Here is a 24,151-nt window from a genome sequence, read left to right on the forward strand (position 1 = left end):
TCTAAGCTGAGGTTTGAGCTGTAACTCTGCAGCAGTGTTATATGTGTACACATGCCCACATTTGTATTATTATATTTATGAGGGATAAAGGTTTAACTGTTTATTAATGTAGCTAAAAACTGCTACACCAAACCTCACTCACCCAATCAAGACAAAGGGGTACAAACTATATCCTTTTCACATGTAATATTAAATAATACAATACATGTACAGCATCCATGCTGGGAAATATCTTATAATACAATTTTAAACACCCAAAAAGTGGACCATAAAAATCACTTTTAACTCTGGTGATCTGCCTGCCTCTCAAATGATTGGTCACAAGGCTTCGGACTTCATTACAGTAGCACAAGCCACAGCTCTTCTGTAGAAGCTGCTATCTATCTTTTCTAAAAACACTTTATTGCCTTTAGTATATCAACCGCATGAAGATTTGAGTTTGCAAGAACTTGAATTCGCGAGATCGCTCCAATTTACAATTCAACCTTAAATGCTGCTAATTTAAAATTTCACACTAAATACGGCTACTTTACAATTCCACCTTAAATGCTGCTCTTTTACCATTCCACTGTAAATGCTGCTAATTTACAATTCCACCTTAAATACTGCTAATTTACAACTCCACCTTAAATGCTGCTTATTTTCCATTCCACCTTAAATGTTGCTAATTTTCCATTTCCCCTTAAAAGCTGCTAATTTACCATTCCATCCTAAATGCTGCTGATTTAAAATTCCACCTTAAATGCTGCTAATTCACAGTTCCACCTTAAATGCTGCTAATTTACTATGTCACCTTAAATGCTGCAAATGTTTACATTCCATCCTAAATGCTGCTAATTTACAATTCCACCTTTAATAATGCTAATTTACAATTTCACCTTAAATACTGGTAATTTTCAACTCCACCCTAAATGCTGCTGATTTACCATTCCACCTTAAATGCTTTGGCTTTTAAGGTGGAACAGATTATTTATATAAGAATCTAGGTTTAGTTTTATGTGGAGCATTATAAATTCTATAAAAAGTTTATATTAAAAATTCTGTAAAACATCAGCAGAAATCTTAAAAATCCTAAAGCACTTAACATCTATTACAGGCACAATATAACATGCACATTTTTTAAGGTGGAAGGGAAATATATTTTAAGGTGGAAGGAAAAGTGTGAACAATAAACTAAAAGCTTGGTACTCTGGTGGCTGCAGTAGTGAGGGATTAGCTGCTCATATGAGTAGAAATGAAGTTTAAAATTATACTTTTTATAGAATATAAATTTTATTTTCAGGACAAGAAAACTACTAACTTAAGAAATGTAAAAGAAACAATCCTAATAACTGTAGCTTTAAGGAAATTATCTCTTCTTTCATCACGCCATTGTCATTACATTATCACTGTGATTTAGTGCTTATCCCAAAACAGAGATTATAACACAGTACACACACACACTCACCTTCAAACACACACACACACACACACACACACACACACACACACACACACACTTTAACCCTCTGGGTATATGTGAGTGTGTTTCTCAGTAAAGGTAGAGGTGGGTTAGTACTCAGGCCACACTTGCCCAATTCGGCCTTTGCTGCCAGCTACGCAACACACACACACACACACACACACACACACACACACACACACACACACACACACACACACACACACACACACACTTCACACTCACTCAGCAGGGCAGCAGGATCGAGCAGGTAAGACCTTTCTCCTCCTCTCAGCTGATCTGGATCGTAAGTGTGTCTCGACGCTGGAGGTGGTCAGTGCTGGCGGTTGTGGACGGTTCCTGTAGTCAGTGCAGGTACTGGTGGTGACTGCTGGTGGTGGTTTTCAGTGGTCGACAGTACTGGTTGTAGGCTGGTTGTACTGGTCAGTGCTGTTGAAGGTCAGTGCTAGGTGGTCAGTACTGGAGGTGATCAGTGCTGGTGGTCATCAGTGCTATTGGTGGTCAGTGCTGAAAGAGGTCAGTACTGCTGGTGCTGGTCAGTGCTGGTGGTGGTTGTCAGTGATGGTCAGTTCTGGTGGAGGTGAACAGTGCTGGTAGTGGATAGTCCTGGAAGTGGTCAGTTCTGAGGGTGGTTGTCAGTGCTGGTCAATGCTGGTTGTTGTGGTCAGTGCTGAAAGTAGTCAGTTCTAATGGTGGTCAGTGCGAGTGGAGCTGGTCAGTCCTCGTGGTGGTTGTCAGTGCTTGATGTAGTGGTCAGTGCTGCTGGTGGTGACCATTGCTGGTGATGGTTGTCAGTGTTTGTGTTGGTTGTGGTGTTAAGTGCTAGTGGTCCTGGTCAGTGCTGGTGGGGGTGATCAGGGGGTGCTGGGATGGTCAGTGCGTGTGAGAGCCATTGTGGAAGTTGTCAGTGCTGGTGGTGGTGGTCAGTGCTGGTGGTGGTCAGTGTCGATCATGGTCAGTTTTGGTGGAGGTGGCCAGTGCTGGTGGAGATGGTCAGTGCTGGGGTGGTCAGTGCTGGTGATGGTCTATGCTGAAAGTGGTCAGTGCTGGTGGTGCTGGTCAGTGCTGGTGGTGGTCAGTGCCGATCATGGTCAGTTTTGGTGGAGGTGGTCAGTGCTGGTGGAGATGGTCAGTGCTGGGGTGGTCAGTGCTGGTGATGGTCTATGCTGAAAGTGGTCAGTGCTGGTGGTGCTGGTCAGTGCTGGTGGTGGTCAGTGCTGATCATGGTCAGTTTTGGTGGAGGTGGTCAGTGCTGGAGCAAGTCAGTGCTGAAAGTGGTCAGTGCTGGTGATGGTCAGTGCTGGGGTGGTCAGAGCTTGTGAGAGCCAGTGCTGAAAGTGGTCAGTGCTGGTGGAGATGGTCAGTGCTGGGATGGTCAGAGCTTGTGAGAGCCAGTGCTGAAAGTGGTCAGTGCTGGTGGAGATGGTCAGTGCTGGGGTGGTCAGTGCTGGTGATGGTCTATGCTGAAAGTGGTCAGTGCTGGTGGTGCTGGTCACTGCATGAGGTGGTCAGTGCTAAAACCTGTCCTGGTGGATCAAACACAGCAGAACTTTATAACTGGTGATGGTGTCAGGCTGTATGTCAGTCAGTCTGTCGCTCTGTCTGTCGCTCTGTCAGTCTGTGGGTTGTGGTCGGACAGTGTTGGAGCAGAATGTGAGGTGAGGTCAGGAACACCCAGTAAACCAGTAAACGCTCTGTATCCCAGGATCGGATGTGGTGGCTGAGTAGAGATAAAGGGCCCGTTGGGGCGGGATGGGGCGGGTCGGAGGGCCGGCGGGAGGAAGGGCGGGACCGGGAGAGCGGGACACTCGAGCCGAGAGGGAGGAGAACTTTAATAAAAGAGTCTGTAGAACATGAATGAGACCGGAGCCGACTGCAACCCGAGACTCGGGATCACAGGAACCCGATCACCAGGCCCGACGAGCGCGACCCGCCGGGAACAGACTGCTGATATCAGATCCAGATCAGACCCTTACAAACTAACACTGAGTCTGAGAGACCTGAGATACACTGATAAAACACTGTGAAGATCAAACACTGGATTATTATTACAATATAACAATATAATAAACATAAAAGACAAATAGACAAATAGCAAATAGAGACATGTGTTACTAGTAGAGCTTTGTATTGGCAAAACACATCACAATACAGGGGTTACAATTCAATATATCACAATATACTCTGATACTTTGATCAAATAAATATTATTACTGTTATTACTGTTATATACGACTTTATAAAAACTGTCATAGTATAAAAACACGCTATAATATTTATAAAAGTAAATGAACATTGGAATTCAACCACAGAGTTTAAACACAACTTGACTCCAAATTAATTTATGATAATAAAACTACTTGACTTGACTTTATGTTCATTGGTAGTGCACCTTATAATCCAGTGCACTTTACAGTCTGTAAAATACGGTACAGGTGTCTCGTACATTTTTTGGAATGTCAGTGTATTTTGTCAACATTTTAAGATGATCTAACCAATAGAAATGCTCCAAAAAGGTTTGGCGATGACATGTTTTCTTTGATTAATCACTAAGAAATAATCCTGAGGTCTGAAGAGTTTGAGTTTTTGAACTGAAGTGAGAACATGTTTGTTTAGTTTTAGTTTTTGTTTGAGTTTCTCATTGTTTCATTGTAAAACATGAATCACGATAAATACAGTACATGGTATTATATCTAAACATTTTGAGTTTCCTTGATTTTTCCAAATTGCTGAAGATGGATGATCATAAGCCATCAAACCACCAAACTGAACTGCTTGAATTTTTGCACCAGGAGTAAAGCAGCATAACGTTATCCAAAAGCAGTGTGTAAGACTGGTGGAGGAGAACATGATGCCAAGATGCATGAAAAACAAAAACTGTGATTAAAAACCATCCAGGGTTATTCCAACAAATATTGATTATTTCTGAACTCTTAAAACTTTATGAATATGAACTTGTTGTTTTCTTTGCATTATTTGAGGTCTGAAAGTTCTGCATCTTTTTTTGTTATTTCAGCCATTTCTCATTTTCTGTAAATAAATGCTCTAAATGAGAATATTTTTATTTGTAATTTGGGAGAAATGTTGTCTGTAGTTTATAGAATAAAACAACAATGTTCATTTTACTCAAACATAAACCTATAAATAGTAAAATCAGAGCTGTGTATACATAATTTTTTTTGCATTACAGATCAATACTAAAGCTATCCAAACTAGGGAAAAAACTGTAAAAAGAATATGTTTTATTATAGTTTACATTCTTAGATTAAGACTGGATTACTAGAATGCCAGTGTGTTTTTTGTCAACATTTTTTTTGATAATTTGACCAATATAAATGCTGCCAAAAGGCTTGGCGATGACATGTTTTCTTTGATTAATCGCTAAAAACCAATCCTAAGGTCTGGATTTGAGTGTGAGTTTAATTTTTTGAACTCAAGTTGAGAGTTGAGAACATGTTTGTTTAGTTTTATTGTGAGATCTCATTGTTTGAGTGAGTTTCTCATTGTTTTATTGTAAAACATGAATCACGATTTCTCACGATGCACGAAATTTCTTGAGGAATTGCCACAAAAACCCTTTCCTAAAGAAAATGATCAGGAATAAAGAGTGGGGAAATGTTTGGGTAAGAGGCGGGCGGGGCTGGCGCTCGCTGCTGTTTGCATTTCAGACGTTCTTTCTGATTTCACTCATCAGATTTTCATATTTCCTATAAACCCTGAGTGAGAGCAGGTGTCAAACAGCATTTCCTCTCCTTCTGCTGATTCTTTCTATTATTATACTTTATTTTAACGTCTGTAGCTCTGCAGAAGGACATTTAATGAACAGCAGACTTTACCCTGGGGCCGAGTACTCTACCTACACAACCTGCAGCACCAATTAGTCCCCAACTACAGGACGTTCCTGCTCCACGCCAATGTTACACAACCGCTAACGCTGCTAATCTTAGCTCCCGCGTTCCGCTTGGGAAGGTCCTGTAATGGACCTGGTAGAAGTTTAGCTAAATAACACACGCACTGCGCTTTTATCCAGCAGAGTACAGGAACAGTGAAGGTCAGAATGGGTGAATCAGGTCCTGCAGCTTAGAGAAAAAAAACTACAAAAAAACAAATGTTCCGTACCAGTGAACCCTGACCGGCTGCAGGAATGTTATTTGCTTCAACTGGGCATGTAATGGACTTGTAAGAAGCGCCTGAAGCCGAACAGGAAACATAACATCAGCAGCGAAGCGCAGAACATGTAGAACACATGTAGAACATGCAGAACCAGTGTTAATGTAATTAATTTCGACCTATTTTTTGTGACAAAAACATTTTAACAAAAACTTTTAATATGAAATAGCTCACTTAGCGTTACGTCACCCATGCACAGGAAACAGGAAGTGGAGAAGGCGGAGGCTTTTGAAGCGGTGAGCAGGTAAATGTAACTTATAATAAATCAATGAGATAAACTTTAATGTAGCTTAATAACAGAACGACAGCACTGTGGAGTCCGGATTATTATTAATACTGTATATTTGTGAGTGTTTGGTTAGTTTATTACAGCGGAGACGAGTTCTTGAATTAATACAGACTTTATATATTCAGTAAACTCAGCGCTGTGGAGTTTATAAATAAATACATTTTAATTTGATGCACAACATAAAGCCAATATTTATGCCTTTTTAATTTATTAATGCCCTATATTTTTGATACATACTTTAATTTAATTTATTAAATTATTCATTATAAATCTGTTACTTGTGGTATTTATGTCTATTTTGCTATTTATTTCTATTTGTGTTTGCAGTGTGGAAATGTATGTTGTGAATTAAAAAATTAAACCAAGCAGTCATTCACTATTAAGTGAAATTTCTTCTTTTCTCTTGTGTATTTTTTAATTGCTTTTTAAGCAAGCAAATATATTTTATCTGATTACTCGATTAATCGAATCGGTTTTTCAGTAGAGAACTCGATTACTAAAATAATTGATAGCTGCAGCTCTAGTCTATTCTACTGAAATGCCAGTAATGTAAAGTCTAAATCTGTACTGCAGTGGAAGTGTTATATCACTTTATTTGTTCCACCATAGTTCCACAGGTAACTTGTTTTAAATCATTTTAAAGTTAGCATTATTTAACTGCAACAAAACTTAAAGGCTATTATTTTAATAAACATTATTATATAAGCTCTGTTCCCCTGTGTTTCAGCGTTTCCTAGTGTGTTTCCCCAGTATTTTTCCATCACGTGTCTGTAATTTGTAGCTCCGCCCTTTCCCCAGGTGTTCATTGTTTGCTGTCGGTCTTTGCACCTTCCGTCGAGACGTTGTCCGTCTCGTCACGTCATAGCTATAGTTTTGCCACGTTTCGTTATTGCCCTGCTCCACGTTTCTAGTTCTTTGTTTAGTTTGTATTATTTGTTTATTTCTTGTTTGTTACTATTCCTGGTTTTGTACATATTTACGTATTTATCCTTGTATATTTTCCCTAGCCCTGTTCAGTCACTTTCTGTTTAGCTTAGCTCTTGGTTGGTTTTCCCTGTTTGTTTATGTACATATTTATATTCGTTATTCCCTTGTTTGTTTGTTTGTTTACTTATTATTCATTAAAGTCTGTCTTACCCGCTTTTACGTCCGCCTCCCGTCTGCTCGATCGTTACACATTAGCAGTAAATAATCTCAAAATAACAACATAAATATAAAATAGAAAACTAATAAAAAATACGTAATACATACTTTTTATATGACTGACTAAAACTAGACTAAAATGTTGTTTATTTTCGTCGACTAAAACTAGACTAAAACTAATATTAACCAAAAGACTAAAATGTGACTAAATGTTTTCCTGGCCCGAAACCCAACACTACTGTACGTACTGTATGAATGGGTAGATGGATTGGAGGATGAATGGGTAGATGGATTGGAGGATGAATGGGTAGATGGGTGGATGGTGTGGTTAATGTCAGAACAGCCACCTTCCTGAAACTCTACACCCACACGACAAAGCCGAGTGTCGACATTAATAAGCATGTGTCAGAAAGAGAGAAAGAGAGATCAAACGAAGGAGAGATGAGAAAAGAGTGATAGAAGAAAGACAGACAGGAGGAGTGTGTGGTTTTATTCTCCAGTGATGATAATCTATATGAGGCTGATTACAGGAATACCATGTTTTTTACACAGTGAGATCCAGAGATAAAACACACTAAAAGTACTTAAAAATTATGAGTTTCTTTGATTTTACCAAATTAAAAACCTCTGGAATATAATCAAGAGGAAGATGGATGATCACAAGCCATCAAACCACCAAACTGAACTGCTTGAATTTTTACACCAGGAGTAAAGCAGCATAAAGTTATCCAAAAGCAGTGTGTAAGACTGGTGGAGGAGAACATGATGCCAAGATGCATGAAAAAAAAAAACTGTGATTAAAAACCAGGGTTATTCCACCAAATATTGATTTCTGAAGCTTGAAAAATAAATATAAACTTTCAAGGTCTGAAAGCTCTGCATCTTTTTTATGTTATTTTTTTAGCCATTTTTTATTTTCTGCAAATAAATGCTCAATTTATTTAACAAATGGAATTTGGGAGAAATGTTATCCGTAGTTCATAGAATCAGAGAAACAGATTCTTTTAATTTTTATGCTTTGTAGATTAATACTAAAGATATGCAAACTCCAAAAATAAAAAAAACAGTAAAAAACAGAATATTTTTTATATTTTAGCTTCTTCAAAGTATCTCCTCTTGTTTAGATGATCAGTTTTGAACATCTCTGCTGGATTTTCTCAGTCAGTTTTATGAGGTAGAGTCTCCTGGAATTCAGGCGTTCAGTTAACAGCTGTGCTGAACTCATCAAGAGTTAATTACTTGAATTTCTTGTCTCTTAATAAAGTGTTTGAGAGCATCAGTTAAAGTAAAGTAGTGAAGAGGTAGAGTTACAGGTATACAGTGAATAGTGAATATTTGAGTAATGTTCGAATCCAGGTTATGAGAAGAAACAACTACTCAACTAGGGTCAGACATACCGAAACATTTTAAACATTTCAGACCATCAAAAATGTTATGATGATGGAACTGGCACTCATCAGGACCACCCCAGGAAAGGAAGAGAGAGAGTTTCCTCCACTGCACAGGATAAGTTCATCAAGTTAACAGCTCCCAAGTTAATCTAATATTTGAAAGTACTGAGTGCGTTTTAATGCGTTATTCTAAACATGATGATCGATATTATACAGAGTGAATTTTAGAAAATAAAAAAGATAAAGAACTCTTTTATATGTCAGTGATTCATATTTTAACTGATGTAAGGAGGTTATATTTGCATCTTGTTCAGTATTAAAGCTTCTTACAGGGTTAAATGAAGCTGCATACTATTCTTTTAAAAAAGTAGCTTTTAATTCAAGCTTGGTTTTAATATTGATTTTACATGTTATACAAGTTTTAGTCCCAAACAAATAAAATCCCTTTGATAGCTTTAACCTACTAGGACCTGACGTCCACATGTGTGGACATCACATTTTGGGTTTTTGCTCTACAAGGGCCTGGTCACTAGTCCTAGTGGTGGCAGAGGAGTTTAACACATATTTGATTTTGTTCAGAAATATAAATAGTAAATAGAGTAAATGTTTATGTTTTTCACTTTATTTATGCGTCTTCGTGTTGAAGCAGCTCTTCAAATGAGCCATATGTTTGCTCAAATCGGCACAACTGTTGTTTCTACTTTTGGTTTGCATTCAGGGAAAAAAAGCTGCTGTGTTCAGACACAAAATAAATGTTTTGCACATCATTACTAATAGCGACGTCATTATTTTCTGTCAAAATATAAAACTAAAGTCCTTATATGTGGACATAATTTTTCTCAGAAACTATATAATAAATACAGATAAATAAACTATAATAAAACTTTATATATTTATATATATATATATATATATATATAAATGCAGCTCTACCTGGTAGTCTACCAAAAGAATCTGAAGCTCTACTCTCAATTTAGTTCTAAAATAACAGTTTTTGTTCATTTTAAACTAATACCCTTATGATTATTCTCACACCAACAGACTGATGATCCCAAAGTCCATACCTCGACTCCACTGAATCAGCTGGAACCACCCCTCAGACTGAAGTGTGGAAGTGTGGACTGATCTCCTGAAGATCTCAGCAGTCCTGCAGTCCTGCAGACGAGACATTCAGGCTCCTGAAAAGATCGTTGAAAAGACGCTTTAATAAAGGTAAAGATTTAAAAGTAAAAAACATGTGTATTAAATATTAAGGGTTGCATAAACTAGTCGACTGGCCAACCAGGACTTTCATTAGTCCTAGTAGTGATATAATACTTTTAATGGACTACAATACCCAGAATGCACCACACACTGACATCATTCCCGTTAACAATCACATGACACGGCACACAGCACTACCAGGAAGTCAATCGCCTGAATAGTGATTTCGCCTGTTACACGCACTACTGCAGCATTACACAGCACTGGTAAAAAAATATTTTTCCATTTGCTATACAATCTATGACTAGTCGATTTTTTTTTTTAAATAACTAAATACAATCAACTAATAAAAAATACTAGTGCATGAATTACTAATGCATATATAATAAAACGCATGCATGAACTGACAACCCAGAAACGCAAAAATTAAAAAACAATTAAAAAGGTAAAATAATAAGAATTACCACAGTATAAAGTAAAATTCTGAACAAGTTTCTTTCTATTAATTCCTTATTTTGTGGTGTCATAACGGAGAGAAGCAATTCTAAAAAATAAGTGTATACATTTTTTTCCATTATTTTTCTTCTTTACTAAATACAACCACATTTGTATCTTACTCTTTTTATTTGTATCTTGTCTCTTGGTGCAGATTTTTGCTCATCGGGTTAACTTCAGTGGTATACAAATACAAAAATATAAATAATAACCTAAATATAACTTTAATCCTGATTACCGACACCTGTGTACCTGTGGGCAGGTAGCCGTCGTTATTTCAGGCTGTGTGGTATAAACTGTGCCTACATCTAATAATTATACAGCTCCACTTCAGTTTCTGAATCAGTTTCTCTGATTTAGCTATTTATAGGTTTGTGTTTGAGTAAAATGAACATTGTTGTTTTATTCTATAAACTACAGACAACATTTCTCCCAAATTACAAATAAAAATATTCTCATTTAGAGCATTTATTTACAGAAAATGAGAAATGTCTGAAATAACAAAAAAGATGCAGAGCTTTCAGACCTCAAATAATGCAAAGAAAACAAGTTCATATTCATAAAGTTTTAAGAGTTCAGAAATAATCAATATTTGGTGGAATAATCCTGGTTGGTTTTTAATCACAGTTTTTTTTCATGCATCTTGGCATCATGTTCTCCTCCACCAGTCTTACACACTGCTTTTGGATAACTTTATGCTGCTTTACTCCTGGTGTAAAAATTCAAGCAGTTCAGTTTGGTGGTTTGATGGTTTGTGATCATCCATCTTCCTCTTGTTTATATTCCAGAGGTTTTCAATTTGGTAAAATCAAAGAAACTCATCATTTTTAAGTGAAATCTTATTTTTTTTCTAGAGCTGTATAGCATAGTCTCTCTGAATCCTCAGCATTTCTGATTATTTGATTATTCTGTACATTTAAAGCATTATAATTCTGTATATTTGGGGTTTTCTGGTGTTCTGTGGGTTTAATCTGGTATGATCTGGTACTCATGCCCACGTATGGCGCAGGTTGGCGCCGGTACCCGGGTGACATTGTTGATTTGAGAGACTGGGAGGCTAATTGTTTGCTAAATGGCTGCATTTTCACCTGTTTTTAGTTTATTCTAACAGGATTTCACAGTGTTTAAAGTGTGATTAATGAGTAAATTGATTTAGGCCGAGCCGTACGCTGGCGGTCAGCGTGGATGAACTGGGCGGTCGCTCTGGATCCGGCGAGGGGCTGACGAGGCTTTGAAGAGCTAGTGAGATACGAATTTAACGATGTTAGGACGTAATGCATTTTAGGAAATGTAGGAATGTTAGAGGTAAATTAGCGAGCTGTTGGCTGTAATTAAGTAATTAGGGGTCTGTTGTTGTGAAAAGCTGACCACGCGTTCCCTGTTGAACACAGTGCAGGATTTGTTCTTCCAGGACGCTCTAAAGGCGTCGGCATGCTTCATGAGGAGAAAGCGTTTGCTTGGGTTTAATAAAGTATGTGGCGTAATTACGGAGATCATCTGATCATCTAAACAAGAGGAGATACCTTTTGCTTTTCCTCATACATTTCTTCAAACGTAGAATGAAGCGTGGAAGAAAGTAGTGGATGGCTCGATCAGTAGCTTGTTGGATTAGACAGAATGCTAACGTTGAGCGTTTTTCTCGGATATAAAAATCATGAATTCAGCTGTAACTGGAAATATCTGCACTGCTAAACGTTTACAAGCACGTGCCCAACCATGTGGATGGAGGCCATGCGTGAGGTTACCTCGTGTTTACTCCTTCCCCTACCCTCTCGCGCTCCTCCTCCCCCGCTCACGCTTCTCAGGCAGCAGCAGCCTGTCACTCACACAGACACAGAGACAGCGCTGTGTATCTACTTCTTGTGTCACGAATCACAAAAAACATTGCAGCATGACTGGTTTGATTTAATTGCCTTAAGTGACATTGCACGTCCTGCGATGTGACCATTGCACATGCGCTTATCGTGATGACGATGCTTAAACGATATATCGTGCAGCCCTAATTACAGCTGCATGTTTTTAGAAACATAGGAATATTACGTGTATTACATTCTGCCCGGCTCGTGTGACTGCACAGCCGAACCTGGCAACAATAATCATGCCCACATCCAGGGAAAAAGCCAGAGTCGGTACTGATGGGGTCCTGGAGCCGGTCCTGCAGCGGGTCCTGAAGCGGGACCGTCCGTGTGTTCTCCAGAACTCAGTAATGGTCAGGATATTAAAGGAAGAATCGCTCCTAAATCCGCGCTCCTAATCTGACCACACGTCCAGTTCACACAGTTCAGTCTCTCAGCGAGTGGAGTCTGCAGTGCAGCAGGGTGGGGTTAGCGTTTAGCGCTGAGGACGCTAGTCGCGGTTTGGCCGGTTCTGCTCTGGGAATTGCAGGTTGAGATGATTCCAGTTTCCATCTTTCCTTTTCTCGCCCCCTCGCTCACCCCGGGTGTCTGGAGTACAGCAGCAGTTCCTCCGCTGGCAACCGGAGCGAGCGCCACGCTCCACCCAGCCGCCGCCGCCACCGCCACCTCGCACGGGTTCAGCCTCCAGCCAGAACCCCATCAGACCCGATCAGCCCGAATCATTAACCTGCCACGGCATGACCCGCCACAGCAAGACCCGGCACTGCATGACCTGCCACAGAACCGCAGAAACACGAGTGGCAGGAGGACCCAACAACCAGCCGTGCCCCACACCGCTGTCAAATTAGCCAATCACTGAGATCAGCAATTATATAATTATCTGTTAGCATCAGTATTAGTATCTGTTTTAAGTGCGTCTCAGACCATCTCCTGAAGTGATGTAACAGATCGAATTTGCAAATGCTTTAAATGTGTCTCTGACCACCTTCTGAAGTGGTTTGAGTTATTGCTTTAGAATTACATTTGTTTTAAGTGCGTCTCAGACCATCTTTTGAAGTGATCTGACTGATCGTTTTGGATTTACATGTGTTTTAAATGTGTCTCAGACAATCTCTTGTGGCGATTTGAGCAATGATTTTGGAATTCAATTTGTTTTAAGTGCTTCCTAGACAATCTCTTAAAGTAATTTGAGTGATTATTTTGGATTTGTATCTGTTTAAGGTGCGTCTCAGACCACCTCCTGAAATGGTTTAAGTTATCGCTTGAAATTTGTATCTGTTTTTACCTGTGTCTCAGACCATCTTCTGAAATGATTTAACAGATCGGATTTGCAACAGTTTTAACTGCGTCTCAGACAACCTCCTGAAGTGGCTTGAGCTATTGTTTTAGATATGTATAGATATATCTGATTTAAATGTGTCTCAGACCATCTTGAGTAACGTTTTATATGATAGTTTTGAATTTGTATATGTTTAACTTCGTCTCAGACCATCTTCTTTTGGATTTAGAGTGTGTCTCAGTGTTGGATCTGTTTACACTTGTGTTTTTAAGTGGTTTGGTTCAGATATAATTCTGATAACTGAGATGTATGAAGTGATCATGTACGCTGTGATGTTTGGGTTTGGTGAGATTGGAACAAGATGTAGTAAAGTCTAATTTAGAGGATCTAAATTAACATGTTAAAAGTGCATTAAAATGAGAAAAGGGTTTTGTTTGCAGGTTTGAATCCCCTGGTAACTGATCTGTTCTGATTATCTGAAGAGACTCTGAGTAAAGAGGAAAGTGGGAAAGACGAGTTAAATATTCCCGGATTCCCGAATCTTAAAATAGAGCTCGGAAGTGCACAGAGAGTTCCACTCTACCAACAACAGAACACACAAATACAATTATAATAAAACCCACTGCGGAAAAACGACACAATACATTCCCTCCATCCGCTTACAACCACCAATACAACACACACACACTACACACACTATACACACTACACACACACACTATAAACACACAGAAAAATACATACAACACACAATCCACACAATACATCACAAAATACATATTCCCAACACAAACATACACACACCACACAAACACAAACATACACACACACCACACAAACACAAACATACACACACACATATATTTTGTGTTTGTGTGGTGTGTGTGTATGTTTGTGTTTGTGTGGTGTGTGTATGTTTGTGTTGGGAATATGTATTTTGTGATGTATTGTGTGGATTGTGTGTGAAAATACATATCACACACACACACACACTATACACACAACTAAAACCAAAACATATACGCCACAGAGAGAAGAGTGAGAGAGAGAAAGAGAGAGAGAGAGAGACAGAGAGAGAGACAGGGTGTGTGTGTGTGTGAGAGAGAGAAAGAGACAGGGTAAGTGTGTGAAAGAGAAATGGACAAAGAGAGAGAGACAGGGTGTGAGAGAGTGAGAGAGAGAGACAGTATGAGAGAGTAAGAGAGAGAGGGAGACAGGGTGTGAGAGAGACATGCTGTGTGAGAGAGAGACAGTATAAGAGAGAGAAAGAGAGAGAGAGAGACAGGGTGTGTGTGTGTGTGAGAGAGAGAAAGAGACAGGGTAAGTGTGTGAAAGAGAAATAGACAAAGAGAGAGAGAGACAGGGTGTGAGAGAGTGAGAGGGAGAGAGAGAGAGAGAGAGAGAGACAGTATGAGAGAGTAAGAAAGTGAGGGAGACAGGGTGTGAGAGAGACAGTATGAGAGAGTAAGAGAGAGAGGGAGACAGGGTGTGAGAGAGACAGTATGAGAGAGTAAGAGAGAGAGGGAGTAAGAGAGAGAGTGAGACAGTGTGTGTGTGTGTGTGAGAGAGAGAGAGAGAGAGAGAGAGAGAGACAGGGTATGAGAGAGAGACAGGGAGAGAGTATGGGCTGGAGAATTCCAGTGATGGGCCAGTCCGCTGTTTGATAGGTAGCAGACGATTTGGCTTAATTATTTCCTTTAACGGTAAGAGCAGGAAAAGCAGGCGGAAAATGGGCGAGCGAGAGCCGGGTGAGTGAAAGGCCATGTGGTCCACCGACAACAACACACTCAGATGGAGCATGCCTGCATCTCAACACGGCCGCAGAGCTCCAGCGCTGGCAGCAGCGCCGCAGCGCCGCTCATTTATCTGTCACTTACAGGCAGAGCTCCGGCAGAGGAAATGGAAATAAAACTTTATCTGGGTGGGTTTAGATTGTGGGGTTGTGGCGTGATGGTCCTGCGTCAGGGCCAGCGCTAAACACACTAACAATAACGGCTGCACCATAATTCAACACAAAACACACAGAGCCAAAGAATGTGCACCAATCACGCAGAACATCATGACTAAACCTTGTTCCTACACCCATTATTCACTTTTACATAGGGACCTATTTTAGTGATCTATAGGAGAGCCTATACCGGGAACCATGCGGCTTGATTTAGAGTGTGTTAGTGAGTCTTTGCTATCGTAACGACAGGAAAAGTACACGCAAAAAGTCATGTACTAATTCTCTTAATTAATCACGTGTGTGGTTAATAATAATTTTGGGCGTAACGTGAAATAAACCAATCAGAGTGTCTCTTGCTCATCATTCCCTTTAAGAGCCAGGTGAGCTCTGACTTTGGCGGATTGCTATTTTAGCAATTCATTTGTTTATCATAAGTTACACCCACTGCTGCCTTATTCTACAGACGTGCAACTGCACACACACAGCTTGTCTAATCACTGTAGAAAAGAAGTATTGCAGGTTGAATAATAAATAATATTGTTAGGCGTGGGTTACTAGAGGGGTATAAACCCCCAGTATTGGAAGGAAGTGAGTAATACTGTCTACCAACATTTAGAAAGTCTCAAAAGTCTTCTATGGATAGTAGAAACAGTTACTCCAACAAAATCAGGACAAATTCTTGAATGCTTAATACTTGAGGATACGTCTCAACACTTTTGTACATAAGGGGCTCTATTTTAGCAATCTATAGGCAAGTCATCAACGTGCACTGTGCAGCTTTATTTAGGACGTGCCAATGTATCTTTGCTATCATAACGATGGGAAAAGTACACCTTGTGCATCTCAAAACGAAGCGCAAAAGGAATATACTAATTCTAATCTTAATTAATGTGGTTAATTTTGGGCGTAACGTGAAATAATAAACCAATCAGAGTGTCTCTTGCTCATCAGAGCAAACCAGTTGAGCTCTGACTTTGAGAACCTAGGGGATTGCTATTGTAACGGTGCAGCTACCTGGACGTGTCCAACAAACTCTTCTCAGCAGAGGAAACTGAGCTGCTGGTTGACGCTGTGAAGGAGCTCCAGCAGCTCATTTACGGGAACAGCAATGTTATTTTATTTACTATTCTGTTTATTGTTGATGTAAAAGTTGGGTTTGTGCTGCTGTGTGTTCATGTGTGTGTAATAAGTGGGGGGTACGCTCGGCTCGGAGCACCTGTGTTACCGAGATAGCGATGAACGTCTGACTGTTGGCGTCTGTCTAGGTTGTATTCAGTCAGTGGAGCTCCTGTGTTTTCTGTAACCAAGATAAACAAGCAAAACTACAGAAATGTACCTGAACACACCTCAAACGATAAAGGAGTAAAGAGTGAAAATAGACTGTTGGCGGGGTGTAAGATAGTGATGAGCATCACCAAGCTGTTTGTGCCTGTTTTGATCTCTGTAGGCCACAGACAGCCCAGATCTCAGTTCTAATAAAATATATTAGCATCTGTATTCGTTTGTATTTGAGACATTAAACATGAGAAATCTCATAACCTGTAAAAACGTGACTCTGCGTTTATCACTGGTGCACGTGAACAATGAGTGTACGAGTGTGTGTATAAGAAATGAAGCATTAATAATCTGCCGCTGTGTTCAGGGGGAAAGTCCACAGTGATACTATACAGAGATACTGTACCGCTAGTGACGCTGCAGCTCCACTATAATACATATTAATTATATTATCTGTGTAACTGCAGAACATGAAACACGTTTTACAGTAAAACCCATTTACAGAATTATCAGTGGATCTGTGTCCACACTGTTAATCTCTGACCAGACCGGACCTGATCCAGATTACAGAAACTACACACACCGTCCTACTGTTCCTCCAGAACCTGAACCAGAACTGAGATACAAAACAAACAGTAGAGTAGTGCTGAATAATACAGCCAAAATATAAAGCTAACACACTAATGTTATCGGGGAGAGAACTAAAGCTAGCAACAAGCTAGCTAAACGATTTCGTCTCTTGCTCATAAATATTCACACATGCAAACATGTCTCCTCTGATTGGCTAACAGCACTGCGACACCATAAAGCAGCAAGACGGGAGAACAGTTAGAAACGTTTTAAAATAAAGACATTTTGACACTAATAACAGTGATCTTTACAATGTTATATGTTACTTTACAACATGTGTAATAATGCCCTGCTAAGTGCAGTTCAGCCACTGACCTAGTCTTAGAGTCTCTGCTGTAAAACACCAAATCCACCGGAGATCCTATTTAAACCTATAGATACTTACACACAGACAGAGGTGGGTAGTCCAGGTCTAGGAAGTTGCCTTTTTTTTACTTTTATCTAGTGTAAACTTTTTTCTGAATATTTTCTTTTTAACTAGATACTGCAGACAATGAGGAAGAGGATGAGGAAGAGTTTCATCATGTATTGATGAGGAGAGTTTCACCCACTGTATTTCAGAATACTGAAGAACAAGAAAAAGTGGATTTTACACTTTTCTGAGATAGTAAACTGTAATATAAATGAAAATAAATCAAGATAAACCCAGTTCTATGATGGATTGGTCACTTCCTCTCAGAGTATGGGTCATTCGGCTGTTTGGACGACGCCTGGGGAAGTCCTGAACCATTACTGATCCCGCCCACTTGTACTGGTGGCCTGCTGAGAGTCTGTTTCCAGTTCCCCCAGTGTTAAATCACCACTATAGAATGACCAGTTCCCCCCAACCACAACCCTTCCTCCGCCTCCACCCAAACAGCTCCGCCCACACCGCCGGCCGTCACTCTCCACAACACCGATGACCAACACACCAACTATGCATGTGTTTACTAAACAGCACTGCTTTTACTGTTCCCATATTTAGGCACTTTATTAAAATACCAGAGTGTGGAACACAGTGTTAAAAATGAATAAAAAAACAACCCACAAAACAATAAAACTAAAATGATTTCAGGCACTGAACAGAAGATCTGTTAGACACAGTCAAACCTCAGCCAAGCATCATAACCCTGACAATACTGTATTATAGTCCTTATTACACTGTAGAATTAAGAGAATTCATTTTAACCATGTTTATATATATATATATATAAAAATAAGAAAACACGTCTTCACACATGGTTTCAGTCATGAGTGCACATGAATAAAACCAAAACCGGTATTTACCAGTGGGAAACGTGATCAGCCCCATTTATATATATTTTAACTAGTCCTGACTTTGTTTGACTTTGTTTTTAATAGTGTACACTCATCATAATTAACTATATACAGCTCTGGAAAAAGAAATATAACAGATCACTTAAAAATTTTCTTTGATTTTACGAAATTGAAAACCTCACAAGCCATCAAACCAAACTGAACTGCTTGAATTTTTGCACCAGGAGTAAAGCAGCATAAAGTTATCCAAAAGCAGTGTGTAAGACTGGTGGAGGAGAACATGATGCCAAGATGCACAAAAAAAAAAAGTGATTAAAAACCAACCAGGGTTATTCCACCAAATATTGATTTCTGCAAATTAATGCTCTAAATGAGAATATTTTTATTTGGAATTTGGGAGAAATGTTGTCTGTAGTTTATAGAATAAAACAACAATGTTCATTTTACTCAAACATAAACCTATAAATAGAAAATCTGAGAAACTTTCTTGATGTATTTCCAGAGCTGTAGATACTACTGATTATTCCACTGGATAATGGAACAGTATTACAGTACCTGTAATTGTAACCATAATTGAATACTGGGTTAAACTGCTCTTTGTTGAACTAAATCATTACACATCTTATCAAATCTACTGGATTTATCCAGAGCCTTTACAGAACAGGCAGAGAGTCCTTTTATTTTGCTGTGATGTTTGACTTTTGGCAACCCTGATTAGCAGCAGCATCAGGGCTATTGTGACTCTTATAAGCTGCTACGTCTGATTGTGATCATGTTATTATGTTCCTCTGACTGAATCAGTCTATTCACCGTATTCAATAGATCAACAGAGTTACAGACAAACATCCTCAGTAAATACTGTTCTACTCGTCTACTGACACCAGACATGTATACCAAGAGTACCAGAGATCCAGACTTGAGTAAAAGTACAAGTGATTTATCAAAAAAGTGACTTAGTAGAAGTTGAAGTGTTTTTTTTAGACATCACACTTAAGTAGACGTACCAAAGTATTCAACATTTGTCAAATACTTAAGTTTTCCAAGTAGTTTACTCTAAAATGTTCTACTCAAGTACTGAAAACAATTACAGGTTTTGTGTTGTGTAGTTTTTACAGAAAGAGATCTAGAAATTTGAAGTTTGGATATCAGTAGAGAGAAAATGTAGATTATCATTGGCGGTTCCTGAGCCCTAAAAAGGACTGGCGACGCCCCTGGTATCGAGTAACTATGCAGATTAATTAACCCCGGAACACCATTGCTGTTCCTGGGATCTCCAGGTCATGGACATAATAGGAGGGTTAAAAGAAGAATGTAAGAATGTTGTGTTAAGTCTATATAATATAAACACTAATATTTTAATAATAAAAGTGTTTCTTGTACAATTACAACATTTCCTATTTAAACTACATGACCTAAACGATTTATTTAAACTACATTAAATAAATGAATGGATTTTAAATCGAATCGGGACCTCGTGAATCGGAATTGAACTGGGAAATCAGAGACGATACCCACCCCTATGAAACACACTGCACAGCATCACCCCGTCACTCCGTCACTCTGTCAGTACCGAAGCCTAGATTCTGATATGGCTTATAGAAGCTCACGAGTCTGTCTTTGTTTCCAGTTTTCAGGTTCTAGGTTCCAGGTTCCTGGTTCTTCAAGACGTCATCATGAACTCCAGCACGGCGCAGTACTCTAACATCCAGCACTGCGTCAGTAACAACAACCGCAGCAGCTGCGGCGATGACGACTGCTGCGGCAAGAAGAGACGATACGTCCGCAAAGACGGAAGCTGCAACATGATCTTTCGGCACGTCCCCGGCGAATGGCACCTGTACGTCACAGACATCTTCACCACCCTGGTGGAGATCCGCTGGAGGGTGATGTTTGCGACGTTTGCCCTCTCCTACATCCTGTCCTGGCTGTTCTTTGGGATCCTGTTTTGGATCATCGCTCTGGCTCACGGCGACGTAAAGGATGTGACGAACGAGCCTTGCGTCTACGAGGTACGGAGCTTCACCGCGGCGTTCCTCTTCTCTCTGGAGACGCAGACCACCATTGGATACGGCTCTCGAGGCATGTCCGAGAACTGCATGCTGGCCATCATCATCGTGACCGTCCAGGACGTCATCAGCGTCTTTATAGACACGTTCATAATCGGTATAGTCATTGCCAAGATGGCGTCCGCAAGAAAGAGGGCGCAAACGGTGGGATTTAGCAACACTGCGGTCATAAACCAACGCAACGGGCATCGGTGCCTGTCTTGGCGTGTCGGCGACTTCCGACGCAACCATATGGTGGAAGGGACGGCGCACGCCCAGCTGGTGCGACAGACGGCACACATGACCGGCAAGATGGACATTTCCTACCATGACCTGGAGATCCAAAATAACCACGTCATTCTGGCCACGCCCGCCACCATCGTTCACAAAATCGATTCCACCAGCCCTCTCTATAAGACCAGACTGCAAGACCTGCGGAGAGACAGCTTCGAGCTGGTGGTGTCCTTTACCTACACGGACGACTGCACCGGCATCCTTCACCAGACCCGCACCTCCTACACCCCCAGCGAAATCCTGTGGGGGCAGCAGTTTCAGGAAATGCTAAGAGTTACTCGCAAATACTACAGAGTGGACTACGCCCTTTTCCACCAGACCTTTAAAGTCCCGCTGCCCGAAACCAGCGCCGAGGAGCCAGGACTACAGACGGACTTGAAACAAGTTGACCCATTGAAACAAGAGCCACTGAACGCCAGTTCTTCAGCACTGTGTGAGAGACTGTGACGGGCAATAAAAAAAATCACAGCTGGGTTGAAGGTGTACTTTACCTTAAATCAGTGTCTTTGAGTTTATTCCTGTATATATATATATATATATATATATATATATATATATATATATATTCATTCCAGTAGAGTCGTTTATCTTTAGCACACTTAGACTGGGTGAAATATATAGGCCACATGGGGGCGCAATAGATGCGCTGTAGATGGTATGATAATTGTACTGGAACAAATACAGCTTCTGGAAAAATCGAAGAATGCACTTCCGTTTCTGAATCAGTTTCTCTGATTTTGCTATTTATCGGTTTATGTTTGAGTAAAATGAACATTGTTGTTTTATTCTATAAACTACAGACAACATTTCTCCCAAATTTCAAATAAAAATATTCTCATTTAGAGCATTTTATTGCTATTTTAGCGGTGCAGCTACCTGGACGTGTCCAACAAACTCTTCTCAGCAGAGGAAACTGAGCTGCTGGTTGACGCTGTGAAGGAGCTCCAGCAGCTCATTTACGGGAACAGCAATGTTATTTTATTTACTATTCTGTTCATTGTTGATGTAAAAGTTGGGTTTCTGCGCTGCTGCACATTCATGTGTGCATGACAAGCAAGTGTGTAAGAGTGGCGTGTCTGTGTTACCAAGATAGCAATACGCCAGAAATTGACCTGATCACACCTCACTACCAGACCACAATAAAAAAATCTATAAAAACTACTATGTAAAGATTACAGATTTTCCACAATGACACACAGTAAACGTGCCAGCTTTGATAAATAACAAAGAGTACAACATACTTGTTCGTTTGTTTCTTTCTTTCTTTCTTTATAATTTTAACACCACATTCCCGTTGGGATTTTAGATTTCAGATATTCTGATTTTAAAGTTTTTTATTTGGTATGCTATACTGTATTTGTACTGTACATAGATATCAGGTACAGTAATATTATGTAAAAACAATGACAAATATTTTCAAATGCTGTCAATACAAGATCAAAATAAAATAAATAAAAGAGCATTTCACCCACCACTGTACCCGCTGGTATATGTAGTGTATTACTCACCATCATGCCCCTCGCTGCAGTCTGGCCTGGCATCTCACTGGAATCTCATTTCAAGAAATCTGTTGAAAAAGACAAGCAGGTTCTCTTATATTACAGTAATCTTGAATAACTGACACTTTTCTTGTACTCTATATACTGCACATATAATATATTTATATGTAAATCCCCCCAGATGGCCACCAGCAGCAAAAGATGGTATGACACCAAGTTTGGACACACCTTAATTTTAATATATTGTTTTATTATTATTTTTAAAATGTTCTGCACTAAAGATTAACAATAAAAAGTCATTCAAACTATAAGGAAAAATTATGGAATTATTTAGTAAACAAAAAAAGTGTCAAATAAACCAGAAGATGCTTTATATTTTACATTCTTCAAAGTAGCTCATCTTGCTTAGGTGACTGAAACTAGCTCTGGATATTTTAAAGTAAACAATGAAGCTCTGTTGTAAGTCGCTCTAGATAATGTTAAATGTGACAGTTTTTCACATTTGCAATTTGTCAGTCAGAGTTGGTATACAGTGAATAGCCCCATTTGAGTTATGTTCTTATCCATATTATGACAAGATCTCCTCAACTAAGTAAAGAAAAAAAATACTTTAGGAACAAAATTAAGGTCAATCAATATGAAAAACTTTTTACGTATTCTCAAGTGCACTGGCACTCATCAGAACTGCCCCAGGAAAAAAAAGAGCAAGATCAAGCTTCAGAAACTGCAAGTTAACAGCTCCCCAGAAAAGAGTCCTTAATGCTTCAGAGAGTATTTTTAAGTAGGAAAAAATAATAATAAATCAAATAAATCACTCTGCAGCCATAAAGAAACTCTCATATTTACCACATTACTGTACTATTAGTGTTAAATTAACACTGGTTAATTTACTGTGTGTGATTTATTATTTATTACTGTAACAGAGATACTCTGAGAGGAGATTTGGGTCAAAGCTAATGACAGTAATGTTAACCTGAGGTCTGATCTACAGCTAAAACTCCATTCTCCATCCTTCAGTATAACCTGATACAGTGCAGATTTCAACTGTGACCTACTTCACATACTTTCACACTACCTCACTTTACCTCACACTGCCTCATTTTGCCTCACACTGCTTCACTTTACTTAACACTACCTAACTTTACCTCATATTACTCTACTTTATCTCACACTACCTCACTTTGCCTCGTTTTACCTCACACTACTTTACTCACATTGCCTAATTTTGTCTCACACCACCTTACTTTACCTCACACTATCTTTCTTTACCTCACACTACTCTATTTTACCTCAGACTTCCTCACTTTACCTTTACACTGCCTTAATTTTTCTCACTTTACCTCAGACTACCTTACTTTACCTCACACTGACTCATTTTACCTCACTTTACCTCACCTTACCTCAAACTGCCCCACTTCTACCTCACTTTCCCACACTTTACCTTTCACAAACTCCTCACGTTAGCATTCAAGCTAATGTTTTTGACGGAAAGAACGAGAGTTTTTTTCCCGCCCATATTCAAATACACTCCGCCCTTGATTTGGAATGAATAACTAGCCAATCTCAGTACAGAACAACATACTACTAGCCAATAGGAGCGCATGGGGCGGGCTTTACCGGAATACGGGTAGTAAACATGCTGGTAAGCGTAAGACAGTGTTCTGTGGTTGCTACGGCGACCCCCGTTTGAGCCACTCACAGCGCAGGGGGGCGGGGTTTGTGGAATACGGGTGGGCGGAAGTGTTCAGTGGTTGCGTGTTTTCTGTGATCACATGCATTAAAATAACTTAATTTCATTAAACCGTAATTTATTTAACTAAAATGTTTTATCTGTATGTTTACTAAAACATTTAATAGTATAAATAAATTAAATAAAACTAAGAAACCTTTAAAGCTTTGATGCCATTTAGCAAAT

The 24,151-nt window shown here is 39.5% G+C and overlaps 1 protein-coding gene and 1 long non-coding RNA gene across 3 annotated transcripts; one reads left to right on the forward strand and one right to left on the reverse strand.

Annotated features, from left to right (window-relative positions):
* Positions 1 to 1,623: 1,623 nt before the first annotated feature.
* Positions 1,624 to 22,216, forward strand: kcnj16 (potassium inwardly rectifying channel subfamily J member 16). 2 transcript variants are annotated; one of them, XM_049464319.1, is made up of 2 exons: positions 1,624 to 1,712; positions 20,026 to 22,216. In XM_049464319.1, the coding sequence occupies exon 2, from the start codon at positions 20,072 to 20,074 to the stop codon at positions 21,182 to 21,184; it is 1,113 nt and encodes a 370-aa protein (XP_049320276.1). In that variant the 5' UTR covers positions 1,624 to 1,712; positions 20,026 to 20,071; the 3' UTR covers positions 21,185 to 22,216. The 2 variants fall into 2 exon arrangements, with proteins under 2 accessions (XP_049320276.1, XP_007236193.3); XM_007236131.3 differs by lacking the exon at positions 1,624 to 1,712 and adding an exon at positions 9,578 to 9,667.
* LOC111191493 (uncharacterized) lies at positions 9,547 to 23,757 on the reverse strand. Its single transcript, XR_002649498.2, has 3 exons — positions 23,678 to 23,757; positions 22,246 to 22,304; positions 9,547 to 9,633 (listed from the first exon to the last, which is right to left on the reverse strand). It is a non-coding gene; the product is annotated as an uncharacterized LOC111191493 (long non-coding RNA).
* Positions 23,758 to 24,151: the final 394 nt, after the last annotated feature.

This window comes from Astyanax mexicanus, chromosome 15 (assembly GCF_023375975.1).
Source record: "Astyanax mexicanus isolate ESR-SI-001 chromosome 15, AstMex3_surface, whole genome shotgun sequence".
Taxonomy (NCBI): domain Eukaryota; kingdom Metazoa; phylum Chordata; class Actinopteri; order Characiformes; family Acestrorhamphidae; genus Astyanax; species Astyanax mexicanus.